This window comes from Emiliania huxleyi (assembly GCF_000372725.1).
Source record: "Emiliania huxleyi CCMP1516 chromosome Unknown EMIHUscaffold_132, whole genome shotgun sequence".
In the NCBI taxonomy this organism is placed as follows: Eukaryota; Haptophyta; order Isochrysidales; family Noelaerhabdaceae; genus Emiliania; species Emiliania huxleyi.
Genome location: NW_005201269.1, coordinates 93,077 through 110,124, shown reverse-complemented (window position 1 = coordinate 110,124; position 17,048 = coordinate 93,077). Strand labels below are relative to the sequence as shown.

Genomic DNA, 17,048 nt, shown 5'->3' with positions numbered 1-17,048 from the left:
GTGTGTCTGTGGGAGGTGCGCGAGGCCCGGCAGGTGGCGGCGCTCCACCCCGGGCGGCTCGTTCTCGTGGGGGGACGGGTTTGGTGTGGAGGTCCGCGGGTTGATGGCTAGGGAGGGCTCCGGGAGTGACTGGGGAGTAAATTGCGACGAAAGAAAGGACGGAAGGTCGAGGGATAATTCTTTTTGACATCACTGAAAGAAAGAAAGAAAACAGACAACCCAAGGGAGGGATGAGACCACTGTTCAAAATCCTGCGCGCGGAAATTCTTTTTCTCGCGATGTCTGCCCCGCGGCGCCGCTCGCGCCGCCTCGCCGCCTCCGCCGCCGCCCCCTCGCCGGACGCGTCGCCGCCCACCCGCCTCCTCGATCTCCCCACGGAGCTCCTCGTGCGCGCCCTCTCTCGCTGCGACCCCGCCGACATCGCTCGCGTCGCGGCCGTCTCGCTGCTCTTCCACGCCTCGCTTGCGCTGGAGGGCATCCGCTTGCGCCTGCAAGAGGCCGGCTACGAGCCGCCGGCGCAGCCAGAGGGAGAGAGCTGCGCTGTGCGGTGGCTGTGCTACTATGCCTTGCTGCGCGAGTCCAACCCGCCGGCGAGGCTGGCGGCAGGCGAACAACACAGCCTCTTCATCGACGGCGAGGGGCGGCTCTCGTCGTGCGGCTCAGCGCCGTCCTACGCTCCAGGGTTGCTGGGCCACGGCGATGAAGTGACGCAGCTCAACACGCTGACCCGCCTCCCTTCTCCCCTGGGCGGCGAGCGTGCTGTGAGCGTGTCGGCTGGAGATTTCCACAGCCTCGCCCTCGCTGCCGACGGCTCCGTCTGGAGCTGGGGCGATGGAGGCTCTGGCCAGCTGGGCCACGGCGACGAGCAGGACCAGCTGCTGCCGAAGAAGATCGAGGCCTTTGCTGGCCAGCGCGTCGTCGCTGTGTCGGCTGGAGCTTACCACAGCATCACCATCACCGCCGACGGCGCTGTCTGGAGCTGGGGCTATGGAGGCTTTGGCCAGCTGGGCCACGGCGACCAGCAGGGCCAGCTGCTGCCGAAGAAGGTCGAGGCGTTGGCTGGCCAGCGCGTCGTCACTGTGTCGGCTGGACAGTACCACAGCCTCGCCATCACCGCCGACGGCGCCATCTGGAGCTGGGGCGATGGAGACTATGGCAAGTTGGGCCACGGCAACCTGCAGGAGCAGCTGCTGCCCAAGGAGATCGAGGCCTTGACTGGCCGGCGTGTCGTCGCCGTGTCGGCTGGAGGCGAACACAGCCTCGCCCTCACCGCCGACGGAGAGGTCTGGAGCTGGGGCCAGGGAACCTATGGTAGGTTGGGCCATGGCGACGAGCGGCGCCAGCTGCTGCCGAAGAAGATCGAGGCCTTTGCTGACCAGCGCGTCGTCGCTGTGTCGGCTGGACTGTCTCACAGCCTCGCCCTCACCGCCGACGGCGCCGTCTGGAGCTGGGGGCTTGGAGAGGATGGCCGACTGGGCCACGGCGACGAGCAACTGCAGCAGCTGCCGAAGAAGATCGAGGCTTTGGCTGGCCAGCGCGTCGTTGCCGTGTCGGCTGGAGAGTACCATAGCCTCTCCCTCATCGCCGACAGCGCTGTCTTTACCTGGGGCAAGGGCGAAGACGCCTGCCTAGGACACGGAGAGGACGTGTCCAACCAGCTGCTGCCCAAGAAGATCGAGGCGTGGGCCTGAAGCGCGCATGTTTTTCGCGCAGTAGAGGTGTCCGTTTTATATTTATTTCGGCTACCCTCTCCCTCTCGCTCCGGAGCCGCGAGCCGGTGAAGCCCGTGCGGCGGCCGTGGTGGGCAGCCTGCTTCCCCATTGCGCGGCGGATCCCGCGGACGCTATCCACGCTCTGCCTCTCCCTGGAGCTGGACGCATGACCGCGACCGCGACCGGCTGAGCCGAGACGGGAGCGGGGCTCGCTTGCTTCTTTGGCAACCCTGTTTATGGGGCCGATCTCGGGCCTTGTGATGTGCAAAATCGGGACAGGGAGGCGCCGGCGCGCGGCGCGGGACGCGGCGTGCGCGGCGATCGCGGACCGCCGGACCGGCGTGTACAACAGGGGAACAGCCGTGTACTCTCATAAGTCATATACGCGGTCTCTCTCGCGTCTCGCGCCATGCCCCTTATGGTTGCTTAGAAGAAAAACTGGGCAGCTACCCCCCGCCCCCCCTCTCTCCCCTCCCCCTCGGTTGCGCGAGGCACCCTCCACTGAGGTGAGCAATCCCTGGTGTGAGTGGTGTGTGGTGGACGGTATCTCTTTTTTATGAACTTTCATGATTTTATTTTTTATTCCTTTTTACTCTCCTAGTAAGATGTGCGTTTTATTGAGGGAGATGTCCGTTTTTAGTAGAGAGGTGTCCGTTTTTATTTATTCCCTGCGAACGCGCACCCCCCTAGGGGTCAGGGCTCTCTAGCCCGTAGCCCGATGCCGATCATCCGGCCCGCTGGGTGCGCTTCTTAGCTCCCCGGCCCTGGATGTGAGGTTACCGACTGCACTCCAAGTGCTCCAAGTGCCCCCCCGGCTAGTCGCGGCCGAACCCGACACCCACAGTTTGACACACACAACGAGCCCTGGTCCCCAGCCTGGCCCCCTCGTGACAAACCCTCAAAACGAGCCCCGCACGGGCGCGGGGTCCCGCGCGGGGACGGCGGGGACCTGAGTGTTCCTTTTTACTCATCTCCTGGGGTGGTGTCCGTTTTATTTATTTCGTGCGAGATCATCACGCCGGGCCTCTGGTCCGGGTCCTCGCACATGGAGTGCAAGATACTCGTTCTGTTGCCATCCCAAGCTGTCACTTCCCTTTCTCCCGGCCGGGGTGGGGCGCGCGCGGGGGGCGGCGGGTGTGCGGGATGTCTGTGGGCCCGAGAGCGATATGCCATGTCCGCCTTGCGTTTGTTTCATAACATCGAAGGCTAAGCTCAATGTGTATCGCGCGCCTTGAGGGGGGGGCGCGGAAAAGAGGAACCTCTTAGCGTCCTCGCCATGGTGCTGCAAGCAGCGCCGGGCGACGACGACTTACCGCCTCCCGGTCCCCCTCGGCACACCTCCGCTGCTTAATGTTTGACGACTCGAACCCGTGAAGTGTCCCCGTGCGCGGGTTACTCCGCACACGGGTCAGCCTGCCAGCCACGTATCCACGCAAGCGTGGTCCGCGCGCATGGCATACAGGCGTTCGCCAGACAGCGCAGAGGCTAGGCGACCGGGGAAGGACTAGCTCAAGGGCAACACAGCGTCACCAGCCGTTTCTAGGGTACCATACTTCCGGGCCGGTGTGCGGGGAGCGAACCTTAACGACCGCACAGAAGCTTTCTGCGCGAACCAATCGGGCCAGGATCATCAGCATATGTCCCCTCCACAACATCGGGGGCGTTTGAGCGGTATTTGAGGAGCACCGCGACTCTGAAGTTCGGCCGGGTGGTCTGCAGACCCCCCCCCCCCGGAGCAGCAGAGGCTCCGTGGGGTCGAAAAGTCGACGCTGGGAGTCGCACTCGTCAAGCCATCGCAGCACCACGCGGTCCGCACGTACCGACCACATCCCCTCCACCGCTGAGAAGGCGCAGATCGACCGCCGGGCCGCGTAGTCGTCGTTAAGGAGCGGTTTTTGGAGCCGTACGAAGAGGTCCCAGACGGGCGAACATGCGGTTTTTCGACGACCACACGCGATGTGGTATCTGCTTTTTGCTAAAAACGGGCCGCCTAGTGCAGCACCACTAGTACAACACGCAACCACACTGAGAGCTCCACACTAGCCGGTATAGGCGAGCGCCGACGGCGTCACGGTCGCCGGAGTGGACGCACTGCACACACACTGTGACCGTGTCGACGGTGTGACAATGAGCGACACAATCGTCGGCGCCGCGCTATCGCGGCGCCCCGCAGTCTACACACCGCAGGCGCACCCCTGAACGCGCCATGAGCGCGCAGGCACATAGCAGCGCCGCGCCAAAAGGCCATTCCCTCGCCCGACCCGCGGCTCCACTGCGGCTGCAGCGGTCCGCTCACCTGCACAGGGCAAAAACGTGTAGCGTAACAGACGAGTTGTGACGATCAGTGCTGGCGGAGGCCTCATCGCCGCGACTGTTGCCAGTCGCAGCGGGATCTGACGTCGCGTTCGAGGTGTGCATTGGCGGAGGGGTCGCATGGCTGAGAGAGGCAGAGGCAGCAGGCGGGTGGTGGGGCGGCACCTGTTGCTGCCATGGGCAGCGCCGAGCCGCGGCGGAGGTCGCTCCGTAGTTCTGCGTTGAGCCGCACGAGTGCGTCGACCCGTCGCGAGGTGCCTGCGCGGGGGTGATGTCGCGCCGATGGCTGAGTACGTGCGGCGTGAGCGGGCTTTGTGCGAAGGGGCGGCGCGAGAGGTGAGCCGGCGGGCGCGCCGGCGGTCGAGTGACCGAACAATTCGACGTGGCGCAGCTCCGCGCCGGCGGGGACGACCGAGCACATGATGTCGGCGGCGGTCACGCGACGAGAGAGAGCCGCAGGGGCCCTCTGAGAGCCAGGCGCCGAAAAGCAGCGTGAGCGGCGGCCGCGATCAGCCACCTGTGGGCGGTCACCGGGGTGACGGTCAAGCTCGCGACGGGGTAAATCTGGTGCTTCTAGTATCACTGGTGGGCTGGGTGTGCAGCAGCATCGCTCAAAAAGAGGCAAAAAACTCGGCAACTGTTTGGAGTGTCTACTTTCTCGACACACCGTTCTCGGCCCGGCCGGAAAGCTGGCTGGTGGTCGCGCGCGGCGCGTCAGCGCCACTCCGACTGGTCGGGCACCTCGGCTGGGTCCATCGGCAAGAGGCCCGCGCCGTCGGGCGGCCCCGGGAGCGCATGATGCCCCTCCGATAGGCGCTGACGCCCCGCCGAGATCGCGCTGGTTTGGCACGAAAAGACACGTGGCGCCAAGGGGGGGGGGTCAAGTATGGTACCCTAGACGTTGGCGCGCGGAACGAGTCTGCGGCCCCCGGTTGGGACGAGTGCGCGACGCGGACGAACCGCTCAATGTGGCCGGCAGCTCGCGCTGCCGGCGGGGTTGGTTGGGGAGAACCGGCACGGGGAAAGCCGGCCTCCCCGGAGGGGTCGCCCCCTGGAATAATATAACCCCAAGGCTGGGGTACAGGGCCAAACAGGCTTCTGCTCGCGAACACTCATCCAATGAATTGTCATCACCCATGAGTGCGAGATAGGGCTAGCGGCTAACAACAAACCTAAAGCCGATGTATGTATGTGTGTATGTATGGAGGAAGGTGAATGAAGAACAGCCAGGCTCGGACTGGACACCAACGCGGTATGGGTGGACGCGAGACAGACACACGGGAGAAATGACCTACTCGAGTACCTACATATAAAAAACCCAACCAGGCTCGGGGTACCCGGTACAGAGCCCAACCCAAGGCTCCAGAGCCAAGGAGCCAACGCAAGGCAGTAGGGGAAGGGGGGAGGGGGGGGGGAGGGGGGAACGATGTTGCGATCCCAGCCCTTACGTATCACGCATACGCATCTCACCCTCACCGCCAGTAGCAGCAGCAACACCGGCTACAAAGGCGTCTGCTACCGCCCGAAGCAGCAAGGGAGCAAGAAGTACCAGCTGTAGGAAGGTGAAGAACAGCCAGCCAGCCAGGCTCGGACTGGACAACACCAACGCGGTATGGGTGGACGCGAGACAGACACACGGGAGAGATGACCTACCTATATGCAGAACCCAAACCAGCTGGAAACCGAGGCTTTTTTTTACAGAGCCAACGCAAGGCAGTGGCGGGGGGGGGGGGGGCACCAGCTGGGGGAACGGGCAGCTACGGGTACCCCCAGTGTCGTAGTCTTTGTTAGTATCGAGGTCTCGCGAGTTTTGGGGGTTCTCGGCGCCGCGACAGCGCTGCGAGCAGCGCGATGCCACGGCGCTCGGCCTGCTGAGAGAAGACCTTCCCGGACGGCAGTGACAATTTACCCGACATCAATCGTCGACGGCAAGCTCGAGAACTGCGCCTCCAAAGTCGCCCAGATTTGCCTCTCGCGGCGCGCTGAGTTAGTATCGCCGGTGCGCCAGCAGGCTCTGCTCCACAGCAGGGCATGCCCGACTGGCTCCTGCTAGCCGTGCGTCCTGGTGGCATCCATTGCCAGCCCAGGTAGCCCCAGGAGGTCGCCTCGCGCACGACGCGGCGTCGCACAGCACCGCTCAGCGTTACTACCGAGTTAGTATCGTCGACCCACAGAGACTGCTCTTCTGTAGGTGGAGCCGACAAACGCCGGCCGGGTCGGCCCCGCCGCCCCCATCGCCGCCGCCGGGGCGGCGGCGGCCTCGGCGGACCATCCGGCGCGCCGCGCGCCCGTCAGGGAGGTGTTCACCACCGCTGGCTCCTCACCCCGCCACGCCTTCGTGCGGACGCCGTGGCACCCACCTCAGGCGCCGCTCGGACTCGGTTGACGGCCGCCCAAGTGCTTGGCTCGTGCCAAGCCGACCGGCAGGCGATTCCCACTCACTGCTAGGCTAATCTCGGGCTGTCCGGCGTCAGTGTGGTGCCGTGAGGGGCGCCGCCCCCAAAACTACGACTATTAGTACCGAGCGGGGGCAGTGCATTTAATTCTGTCAAAAATCCAAATCTGCTCCGTGGAGCTTATTGGGCTAGGATCATACGTCCGGGAGGCCCCCCATGCGTGCCGTAACGATCGACAGCGATCTGGCTACTCTGTTCACGTTCACACCTCGTAAACCCCCCATAACCCCGATACAGGGGGTACTCGAGTAGAGGAGTAGTAGCAGAGGAACGATGTTGCGATCCCAGCCCTACTCCTGGCCGTGCGGCGGCCCGCTCGACGCCTCTACGACGGCGCTGGTCCTCATCGACATGCAGCACGACTTCTGCGGCAAGGGAGGCTACGTCGACCGAATGGGCTACGATATCTCCGCCACGCGTGCTCCCATCAAGCCGTTACAGCGCGTGCTGGCGGCGGCTCGTGCCGCGGGCGTGCGCGTCATCCACACGCGAGAGGGCCATCGGCCGAGTCTGGCTGACCTCCCGCAGAACAAGCGGCTGCGGTCGACAGCGATCGGCACCGAGATCGGGCAGCCCGGGCCGTGCGGTCGGGTGCTGGTGCGCGGCGAGCCGGGCTGGGAGCTGATCGACGAGCTCAGGCCGCTGCCGAGCGAGGATATCATCGACAAGCCCGGCAAGGGCTCCTTCTTTGCCACCGACCTCGAGCACCTGCTGCGCACGACAGGCGCCGGGCCTAGGGGGCATTGCGTAAAGACAGTCTAGAGAAACTTGCCAGGAGGGTGGGTTCGCTGGTGCAGACACGACACTTGGAGTGCTACAGGCACGCCCCCACAAAACAGCGTGCTGCCACCCGAGGCCGTTGCTCGCCGACTCACCTGTGAACAGCGCCTCTTCACAGCTCCACGCGTGGACAGGCTGCCAGCGGCTGCTGCTCGGCGGCATCACGACGGACGTGTGCGTGCACACCACGATGCGCGAGGCAAACGACCCGCGGCTTTGAGTGCTGCCTGTAGCGCCGGCGCACCTGTTCATACACTTGCGTCTGTGAAAAGGCAAACGACCGCGGATTCGAGTGCTGCCTCATCACAGACGGCACGGGCGCGACCGACAGAGGCAGCCACGCAGCGGCACAGGAGGGCGACGACGCATTTGACTCACAGATGCTGTGCACAACGCCATGATGCATCACTAGGCAACCACGCAGCGGCACACAAGATGGTGACGATGCAGGGCGGAGGTGCGATGGGGAGATACGGGGAGGTGTGGGGAGATGCGCTGCTGCCGCTTCCACCCCCCCCCCGTTTGCTGGAGTAGCGAGAAGGGGTGGATTGTGAGCATCCTGTGGGGGGCTGTGGGGGGGGGTCCAAGGGGGAAATCCGGGGAGGTGGGGGGAGATGGGTTTTTGAGTTTTCCCCCCCCCCCCCCCCCCCGCCGCCGCCGCCGCCCGCCCGCCCGCCGCCCGCCCGCCACTCCCCCCCCCCCCCTCCCCCGCAGTCTTTGGCGCCATCGCCTCCTCGGACGCGGTGCTCCAGGTGCTCGACGCGATGCCGCGGGCTCGAGACAGTGCGCCCGCCGCCGCGCCGCCGCCCGTGGTGCTCCTGCCGCCACCGCCGCCGCGCGCCATTTCCGGGATGGAGGCCGCGGGCCTCGGCTTGCTCGCCTTCGCTGCCGGGGCGGCGCTGGGTGCTCGCCTGCGCTGAGCCGTGCATCTCCATGCCGCTTCCCGCCTCCGCCGGCCTCGATGTACAGTTTACGTACGTACGGTAGCTTTACGGATTACGCTATACCCTTTCCCGGTCGCCGCGATGCACCGGCCACAGCAGCCGCGAAATAGACTATAGAGAAGGAGAACGAGAGCGAGGCCGCAGACGCGGGGTGTCACGATGTTTGCGTACCATTCTCTCTCTCTTTGTAACCATGTGCAAGTGTGCACGACATGGCTCAAACATGATAGTTGAAACCCCACAAAAAAGTAGAAAAATCCGATATACAGAGACTGCTCTCCAGGCCCGCCGCCCGCTACTCTACGCGCGCGCGGCGTTTTAGTGTGTACTTGTTACGTGAAAACCCGCTGGGACCCGGACGCCAGCACACACGGCTAGATTTCATGGCGGGCCGCCTAGGCCCTGGGGTCGGAGGTAGAGTCGGTGGGGGTGCCGCGCGCGGCGCGGGCTTCGCTGTCGGGGGCGTTTAGGGCGGGGTCGGGGAAGGAGGGTGGGGTCGGTCGCATTGGCGGCCGCGCGGCAGTGGCTGCGGGGGGGGCGGGAGGAGGTGGTGGCGCCGACCGCAATGGCGGCCGACCCGACGTCGAGCGCCGGGCGAGATCGCGAGGGTCGAGGGTGAGCTCGAAGCCGAGGGCGGCGGCCGAGTTCTGAATGGTGAGGGCGTCGGCGGTGACGATGGCGGCGGAGATGGCGGCGGAGTGGAAGGTGTAGTGTGAGCGGGTGGACGCGCGAGAGGTGCCATACGGCGTGTGGTCAATGGACCCACTGGCGCGTGCGGTCCTCGCAAGCTGGCGGAGGACGCGATCGAGGTCGGCGGAGAATGCTCCGGTCGACTCGGTCACGAGGAGGATGACCGTGTGGCCCTTGGCGAGGGCGTCGGCATAATCGCCGTCCTTCGCTGCCACCCATCCGTTTTAGTGCTGGCGATTTACTGGTAGCGCCCAAAACAATCAAATGTCGATGGACTGTTCCCAGAGAGCCTCTTCGAGGCGATCGATCGCGAGTTTCCGGACGCGCTGGATGCGGGTCCAGAGGCTTGCAATGCAGCACAGGCGCGTGGTTGGAAGTGCTTTGCCGAAAAAGAAGGCGGTTGGCTCAAGATCGCAAACTCCAAACCCAAGCTGATGGGCCCACACCTTCGCGGTGTCGTGCATGCGATGCAGAGCCCACCCTTCCTCGCCTTCCTCGAAGCGCTCACTGGGATCAGCCCGCTCATCGTGGACCCGACCCTCTTTGGTGCCGGGCTGCACCAGATCCTGAGAAACGGCTCTCTTCAGATCCACGCCGACTTCAACTCGCACCGACAGCTGCGGCTTGAGCGCCGCGTCAACGTCTTCCTCTTCCTGAACCACGACTGGGACGATGCGTGGGGCGGGGAGCTCGAGCTGTGGAACCGGCCGATGACCCAGTGTGAGGCCCGGATCGCGCCTGTGCGCAACCGGCTCGTTGTCTTCTCATCGACGGACTATAGCTATCACGGCCACGCGGACCCGCTCGCATGCCCGCCGCACCGGAGCCGGCGCTCGATCGCGATGTACTACTACACCAGGGATCGGCCGCAGTGGGAGATGGTGCTTGGCAACCGGACGAATGGCAAGCCAATCCGGCACAGCACACTGTACCAGCGGCGCAAATGCACCACATGCGCGGAGGCCGGCGGCGACCAGAGGAGCGGTTGGGGCGCGTGGCGCATATGTACCTGCCAAGCGTGAGGGACGTCGCCCGTGAGGGACGTCGCCCGTGAGGGACGTCGCCCGTGAGGGATCTTGCCCGTGAGGGATCTCGCCCGTGAGGGATCTCGCCCGGGATCTCGCCCGTGAGGGACGTCGCCCGTGAGCGTCGCCCGTGAGGGCTCTTGCCCGTGAGGGCTCTTGCCCGTGAGGGATCTCGCCCGTGAGGGACGTCGCCCGTGAGGGACGTCGCCCGTGAGGGATCTCGCCCGTGAGGGACGTCGCCCGTGAGGGACGTCGCCCGTGAGGGATCTCGCCCGTGAGGGATCTTGCCCGTGAGGGACGTCGCCCGTGAGGGATGTCGCTCATTAGGGATAGGGACGTCGCCGTCGCCCGTGAGGGACGTCGCCCGTGAGGGACGTCGCCCGTGAGGGATCTCGCCCGTGAGGGACGTCGCCCACGCAACGTTCTCCGCGAGGGGTTGCGCAACGCGCCGCTCCTTTAGACATGCCTTCCCTGTAACGCCCTCCGCTCGCTCCCTCACCCTTTGTGTCCTTTCTTTGTTCATTAGTGCCAGTCAGTGTGTGTCGTGCGAGGGAGTTCTGCTGTGATCCTTTGTTCAGTACGCGAGCCGACGCATGAGTTGTGTGTTCACTAGCGATTTTGTTTGGAGCGTGCTTTTGCCGTGTGTTTGGCGGAGCGAGTTCTTTTAGATTGGTGTTCCGAGGGGGGGGCGGCTCGCTGTCGCTCGCTCATTCCAAAAGCAACAGTGAGCATTCAAGTGGGTTTCGAGATTTATTCGAGATTTGAAACTTAGATTTTCGTTTTCAGTGGGGAGGTGGCAGACCTGATCTTAGAATCGCTCAGAAGATCGATGTTATAATCAGATTGAGATAAATAGTAGGCACTGTAGCCGCGGACCATCGCGCGCCACATAAAGAGCCGCTCTCACAGAACCCCTCAAAAATCGAGGTAAGATTTACCACGACTTCTGAGGCAAAATCTGACAAAAATCGGAAAAATCGGCAAAATACTTATTTTTCAAGTATAAATTTCCCAGGTATACCCGCAAAATACCCGGTATTTTGCCAATTTGGCGCTGAATTTGGCCGCAAACCAGCCTCAGACTCGGCTCAGATCCCGAAAATTTGATGATTCCACGGAGTTTCGTAATTTACCATACCACTCTCTGCTCATACCATACCATCTAGGAGAACAAATAAGTGGTCAATACCACTCACGATTTACCAGTAACACGCCTTGCGACAGCCTGTCGGCGCTGCTGACCGTGCCATGCTGCACAATTGACCACCTGCATAGCTCGCGGCCTTAGTATCCACCATTCAGTGACGACCTGATCGTACGGCCAGTAGGAAGGTGTCCTTCCAGCGCGTGCACGCTTCTGACGCAATGCGCGTCACAAACTGCCTCGGCGACTGGCTGCTGGCACTCTCGAGGCTATGCCTACACAGCCTCGCGCGCATGGGCAGTCAAGAGGGACCATGCACTTTCTCAGGAGAGCGCCGGTGCCTCTCTCTTGGACCGGCAAACTTGGTGGTCTCGTGTCACCAATGTGGGACCAGTGCGGCATCGCGCCATCGACAGCTCTGAACTGCGCCTCACCACTGACCGGGAAGGCCGCCAAGTGGGCCAGCACAGGTCGCACATTGTGGCAGCAGTCAGCAGTGCATGTCTGATAGCTAGAGCAGCAGCGTCAGGGTCGCAGGGTCGGATCGTGTCAAGCCTCTCGCCCGGCCGGCCGCGTGTGCAGACGTCGGCCTGTCTGCTGTCTGGAGTGATCTGTCGGCGGTCAGTACGACCGATCAGGTCGGAGTTTTCTGATGGTTGGAGGGTCTATCTGTATGCACTCCTCGAGATCTCTCCAAATCTTCCCTCTAATCAACCGTAATCATTCGGGAAGTCGGTGCTAGTAGAGACTAGTAGAGCCGGAGCTCCCGCGTGCTCCCCCCGTTTCCGCACTGCTGCGCGGCGGGGGCCCCCGCCTCCCCCCAGAGTCGCCAGCACGGGGGCGATTCCATGAGTTCTTTTTTGAGAGCACCCCCCTGCGGCGGCGCTCGAAAAACACATTGTTTGTACACAAAGGCTCGTCTAGCTTGCTCTCTCCCTCGTGACACCGACCGATCACGCGGAAATGCGTGCGCCTCCGTGCGGCGGAGCGGCGGTCGCCGCAGCAGCCTGCGCCGCTGGCTCGACGCAATACGCTCCACAAGACTGCTACGCCACCGCGCCCGTCCCCAGCCGCACGCTCCCTGGCAGAGCAGAGGAGTGGCGGAGAGCGGGGAGCGGGGGGGAGGGGTGGGCCGACGCCCTTGTCTAATGCACATGCTGCCGTGTGGGCCTGCTCTCCCCCCCTCCCCTCAGGTGCCGCCGTAGATGGCCTCTGTGAACTTTTTGTACTCGAGGCCGTGGTCGCCGTCCTTCAGCTCGAGCTGCGAGAGCAGGTAGTCCGCCTGCCCGCCGCACGGGGGGAGGGGGGGGGGGGGAAGGGTCGCAGCGCCCGTCTCTTGCAGCAGCAGTGCTCGCTCGCCTCCTGCGGGCCGCCAACTACTCTGGGGCAAACTCCTCTCGGCTAGCCCGTGCGGCTCGCCTCCTCCTGCGGGATCGCCGCACGGATGTCCTCGGCGGACAGCGTGTCCTTGCCGTTTGCAACCTACTCTCGCCCAGCCTCGGCGTGAGGGCCGGCGCCTTGGGCGGTGTCGCGGCGCGCCGTCGCCGTCGGCGTGCCGTCTCGAAGGCCGCGAAGAGGGTGTCCTTGGTGTCGTTGTCCTTGTACTGCTGGAGCACGAAGGTGGTGAAGCCGCTCAGGTCGATGGTCATCGCCGCCGGCTCCTCGGCGCGCTGCCCCTCTTTGGCGAACCGGAGGAAAGTCGGCTCCTGCTCGTGGTCCGCTATCTCGAAGTCCATCGCCTTGATGGCGGCCGCAAACTCGAGCTGGTTGAGCAGCCCGTCCTGTGAATAGAAGAGCTGTGAATAGAAGAGCTGTGAATAGAACAGCTGTGAATAGGAGCAGCCCGTCCTTGGACTTGTCGAAGTGGTAGAAGACCTTCTTGATCTCCTCGTACTGCTCGCTCGTGATCTCCGCCTGAGCGCGCGCGAGCTGCCCCTCGGCGAAGGACCGCTATCTCCCCCTATCTCCCCCTATCTCCCTCTATCTCCGCCTGAGCGCGCGCGAGCTGCCCCTCGACGAAGGAAGTGTCTAGGAAGTGTCTAGGAAGTGTCTAGGAAGTGTCTCCGCCTGAGCGCGCGCGAGCTGCCCCTCGACGAAGGAAGTGTCTAGGAAGTGTCTAGGAAGTGTCTAGGAAGTGTCTCCGCCTGAGCGCGCGCGAGCTGCCCCTCGACGAAGGACCGCTATCTCCCCCTATCTCCCCCTATCTCCCTCTATCTCCCGCCTGAGCGCGCGCGAGCTGCCCCTCGACAAAGGACCGCTTGTCGCGCAGCACCTGACAAGGGGCGCCTGACGGGCTCGGAAGGGCCCCCCTCATGGAGGAGCTGCCCATATCTCCTCGTATCTCCCCATATCTCCCCATATCTCCCCATGGAGGAGCTGCCCCTCGACGCGTCGAGGACCGGCTGCTGTGAACAGCGTCTCTTCACACATCCAGCTGTGAACAGGCGCCGTACTACCGGCTGCCGCGACGGCGCCTCTTCACACCTCCAGCTGTGAACAGGCGCCGTACTACCGGCTGCCGCGACGGCGCCTCTTCACACCTCCAGCTGTGAACAGGCGCCGTACTACCGGCTGCCGCGACGGCGCACCTTGTCGAGGAGGTCGATCTGCCCATATCTCCCCATATCTCCCCATATCTCCCCATATCTCCGCACCTTGTCGAGGAGGTCGATCTGTTCTATTCACAGCTGTTCTATTCACAGCTCTTCTATTCACAGCACCTTGTCGAGGAGGTCGATCTGCGTCTTGAGCGTCATGATCGTCTGCGCCGTGTACGGGTTGTCCAGCTCCGCGGCCTCCATCAGCTTGTCGGACAGCTCCTGCGCCGGCAGCAGCTTCGCGTCGCGCCCCTCCTTGGCGTCCGGCGCCATCAGCGCGTCCAGCGCACTCCCCATCGCCTTGCCCTTCTCGATCGCCGCCGTGTCGTCGGGCTGGATGACCAGCCCGGGCGGCGCGACCTCGTCCAGCTGTGCGCGCTCCGCCTTGACGAACTCGAGGATCGCGTCCGCCGCCGCCGCGAACGCCTTTTTGGTCGCGTCGATCTGCTGCTGGTGCGCGAGCGCCTCCTGCACCGACACCTGCCTCGCCTCGAGCGCCGCCTCGCACCGGCTCATGTGCGCGAGGAGGTCCGGCATGCCGAAGCGCGAGTACGGGTTGCGGCTGATCCGCATCGACCCCATCTCCTCGGCGTAGGCTGCGATGGCGTCGAGGTCGCACTGCAGCGCCTCGAGCGACTCGCGGTAGCCGTCGATCTCGGCCACCTGGGAAGGGGGTGGGGGGGGGGCAGACCTTGACCTCGCCCTTGGACACCTCCTCCACCTGTTCACACCCACCCCGCCGTGAAGAGACGCCGCCTCTCCCCCCCCCCCCGACGGGGCCGTCTAGACGGCGCTGCGGTCGGCCGCCTTGGTCTTTGCCCAGAGCAGGAGTCCTTCCTTGGCCGTCTTGTCGCCCTCCGAGATGTCGGCGACGTTGTAGCGAAGGATGAGGGACCAGACCATCCCGAGGATGAGAGTCATGTCCTGATGCGGGGAGAGATGGGGAGGGATGGGGAGAGATGAACTCGGTCTGCGGGCCCTCCTGAGATGGGGAGATGTGGGGAGATATGGGGAGATGTGGGGAGATATGGGGAGATGTGGGGAGAGATGGGGAGAGTCCTCGTCCTGAGCGGCACGCCGCCGCCGGAAAGGGAGGGGGGGGGGGGGGGGGGGAGAGATGGGGGGAGACACGCGCTCCTTGATGACGGACGTGCGGTTCGTCAGCGAGAACTGGCGCATCGGGGGGCAGCCGAGCTCGCCGATCTTTGCGAGCAGCTTGTCGAGCTCCGGCACGGTCGCTTGCCTGCGAGAGATGGGGAGAGGTGGGGATGGGGAGAGGTGGGGAGAGATGGGGTGAGATGGGGAGAGATGGGGTGAGATGGGGAGAGGTGGGGAGAGGTGGGGAGAGATGGGGAGAGATGGGGAGAGATGGGGAGAGAGGTGGGGAGAGATGGGGAGAGGTGGGGAGAGGTGGGGAGAGATGGGGAGAGATGGGGAGAGATGGGGAGAGATGGGCAGCCTGCGAGGTGGGTACGCCAGCCTCAGGGCGGGAGATATGCGGAGATATGGGGAGAGATGGGGAGAGATGGGCAGCCTGCGAGGTGGGTACGCCAGCCTCAGGGCGGGAGATATGCGGAGATATGGGGAGAGATGGGGAGAGAGGGGCAGCCTGCGAGGTGGGTACGCCAGCCTCAGGGCGGGGGGTGTGCGGTGTTGTGCGGCGTGTCCTCAGAGCGGCGCGTGGCTAACGGGGGGTGCGAACACTGCAGCGGAGTAAGTACGGTCGAGTACAGTTTGCGTGCGTGTCTCTCTCGAGGGCGGGCTTGGAGACCAGACGGCGTCTCTAGCCGCTGGGCCCGAGATACGGGGAGATACGGGGGGAGAGGGAGGGGGAGATCTTCCGCGTCTAGGCGCCGTGCTGCCAGGTGCGGGGAGAGACGGGGGGGAGAGAGGGGGAGATCTTCCGCGTCTAGGCGCCGTGCTGCCAGGTGCGGGGAGAGACGGGGGGAGAGAGAGGGGGAGATCTTCCGCGTCTAGGCGCCGTGCTGCCAGGTGCGGGGAGAGACGGGGGGGAGAGAGGGGGAGATCTTCCGCGTCTAGGCGCCGTGCTGCCAGGTGCGGGGAGAGACGGGGGGGGAGAGAGGGGGAGATCTTCCGCGTCTAGGCGCCGTGCTGCCAGGTGCGGGGAGAGACGGGGGGAGAGAGAGGGGGAGATCTTCCGCGTCTAGGCGCCGTGCTGCCAGGTGCGGGGAGAGACGGGGGGGAGAGAGGGGGAGATCTTCCGCGTCTAGGCGCCGTGCTGCCAGGTGCGGGGAGAGACGGGGGGGAGAGAGGGGGAGATCTTCCGCGTCTAGGCGCCGTGCTGCCAGGTGCGGGGAGATACAGGGGGAGAGAGAGGGGGAGATCTTCCGCGTCTAGGCGCCGTGCTGCCAGGTGAGGGGAGAGACGGGGGGGAGAGAGGGGGAGATCTTCCGCGTCTAGGCGGTGCGTGCCTCCCACTCAGCTCCTCATTGTGCGCCGTTAGCATGTTGAGCTTGGCCTGCGCGAGAGATGGGGGAGATCGAGCCGAGATAGGGGGAGGTCTAGCAGCATGTGGAGCATGGGGGAGATCGAGCCGAGATAGGGGGAGGTCTAGCAGCATGTGGAGCATGGGGGAGATCGAGCCGAGATAGGGGGAGGTCTAGCAGCATGTGGAGCGCCGGCTGCACGTCGGCGTCCGACTCGCTCAACACCCGAGATTCCCCGAGATTCCCCGAGATTCCCCGAGATTCCCCGAGATTCCCCGAGATTCCCCGAGATTCCCCGAGATTCCCCGAGATTCCCCGAGATTCCCCGAGAGTACCTGCACGTCGGCGACCGACTCGCTCGGGCCGTCGTGCAGCGGCACCACCTTGCCGGAAGAGCAGGCAGGGCGGTCAATGGATGCATCAGTCATTGTGAGAGGACGGGTCTGTGCGAGAGGGGAAGGGAAGGGAGGGCCCTCGCGTGCAGCGGCACCTTGACGCCCTTCGAGGCGCGCTCTCCCCCCCCTCTCTCCCCCTCTCTCGGCCACCCCTCCCCCTCTCTCGGCACCTTGACGCCCTTCGAGGCGCGCTGCCCCTTCGGCGTCGGCGGCGAGGCGACCTACCACTCACTCATGGAAGAGGTGTACTCCCCTAGTCCGCCGTCCGCTCGCCCCCCTCAACCCGTCGGCGGATATGGGGGAGATAGGGGGAGATAGGGGGAGATAGGGGGAGATAGGGGGAGATAGGGGGAGATAGGGGGAGATAGGGGGAGATAGGGGGAGCTTGGTCGACATGGCTTGTCGACTGGCAGCCGCAGGTCCTCGAGATATGGGGGAGATAGGGGGAGATAGGGGGAGATAGGGGGAGATCAGGGGAGATAGGGGGAGATAGGGGGAGATAGGGGGAGATGCTTGTCGACTTGCAGCCGCAGGTCCTCGAGATA

General features: G+C 64.5%; 4 protein-coding genes across 4 annotated transcripts in view; 3 read left to right on the top strand and 1 right to left on the bottom strand.

Moving 5' to 3' along the window:
* Nucleotides 1-6,754: 6,754 nt before the first annotated feature.
* EMIHUDRAFT_70738 (hypothetical protein) lies at nt 6,755-7,481 on the top strand (the record flags this gene model as incomplete). The annotated part of the gene is made up of 2 exons (XM_005788748.1): nt 6,755-7,228; nt 7,404-7,481. 2 exons carry the CDS (start codon nt 6,755-6,757, stop codon nt 7,479-7,481), a joined length of 552 nt encoding a protein of 183 aa, XP_005788805.1.
* A 199-nt stretch (nt 7,482-7,680) lies between these two features.
* EMIHUDRAFT_423304 (hypothetical protein) lies at nt 7,681-8,400 on the top strand. Its single transcript, XM_005788747.1, has 2 exons — nt 7,681-7,718; nt 7,976-8,400. The coding sequence occupies exons 1-2, from the start codon at nt 7,697-7,699 to the stop codon at nt 8,179-8,181; spliced, it is 228 nt and encodes a 75-aa protein (XP_005788804.1). The 5' UTR covers nt 7,681-7,696; the 3' UTR covers nt 8,182-8,400.
* Nucleotides 8,401-9,329: 929 nt separating this feature from the next.
* EMIHUDRAFT_57474 (hypothetical protein) lies at nt 9,330-9,776 on the top strand (the record flags this gene model as incomplete). The annotated part of the gene is made up of 1 exon (XM_005788746.1): nt 9,330-9,776. A coding segment is annotated over one exon (447 nt), but the record flags the coding sequence as incomplete, so codon positions are not given.
* A 2,170-nt stretch (nt 9,777-11,946) lies between these two features.
* EMIHUDRAFT_455078 (hypothetical protein) overlaps nt 11,947-17,048 on the bottom strand; it is a 9,617-nt gene continuing 4,515 nt past the window's right edge. Inside the window, exons 16-25 of the mRNA XM_005788745.1 lie at nt 16,674-16,726; nt 16,444-16,491; nt 16,094-16,140; nt 14,793-14,904; nt 13,785-14,327; nt 13,307-13,336; nt 12,913-12,999; nt 12,621-12,845; nt 12,484-12,546; nt 11,947-12,346 (exon numbers count right to left, since the gene is read on the bottom strand). Coding sequence (XP_005788802.1) covers nt 12,254-12,346; nt 12,484-12,546; nt 12,621-12,845; nt 12,913-12,999; nt 13,307-13,336; nt 13,785-14,327; nt 14,793-14,904; nt 16,094-16,140; nt 16,444-16,491; nt 16,674-16,726 — 1,301 coding nt within the window. The 3' untranslated portion in view covers nt 11,947-12,253. The remainder of the gene's footprint in view (nt 12,347-12,483; nt 12,547-12,620; nt 12,846-12,912; nt 13,000-13,306; nt 13,337-13,784; nt 14,328-14,792; nt 14,905-16,093; nt 16,141-16,443; nt 16,492-16,673; nt 16,727-17,048) is intronic.

Excerpts from the sequence above, each read along its gene's own strand:
- EMIHUDRAFT_423304 (XM_005788747.1), top strand. The coding sequence starts at position 7,697 with ATGGTGACGATGCAGGGCGGAG. Across the intron at positions 7,719-7,975 it reads GGTGACGATGCAGGGCGGAG|TCTTTGGCGCCATCGCCTCC; the intron begins GTGCGATGGGGA and ends CCTCCCCCGCAG.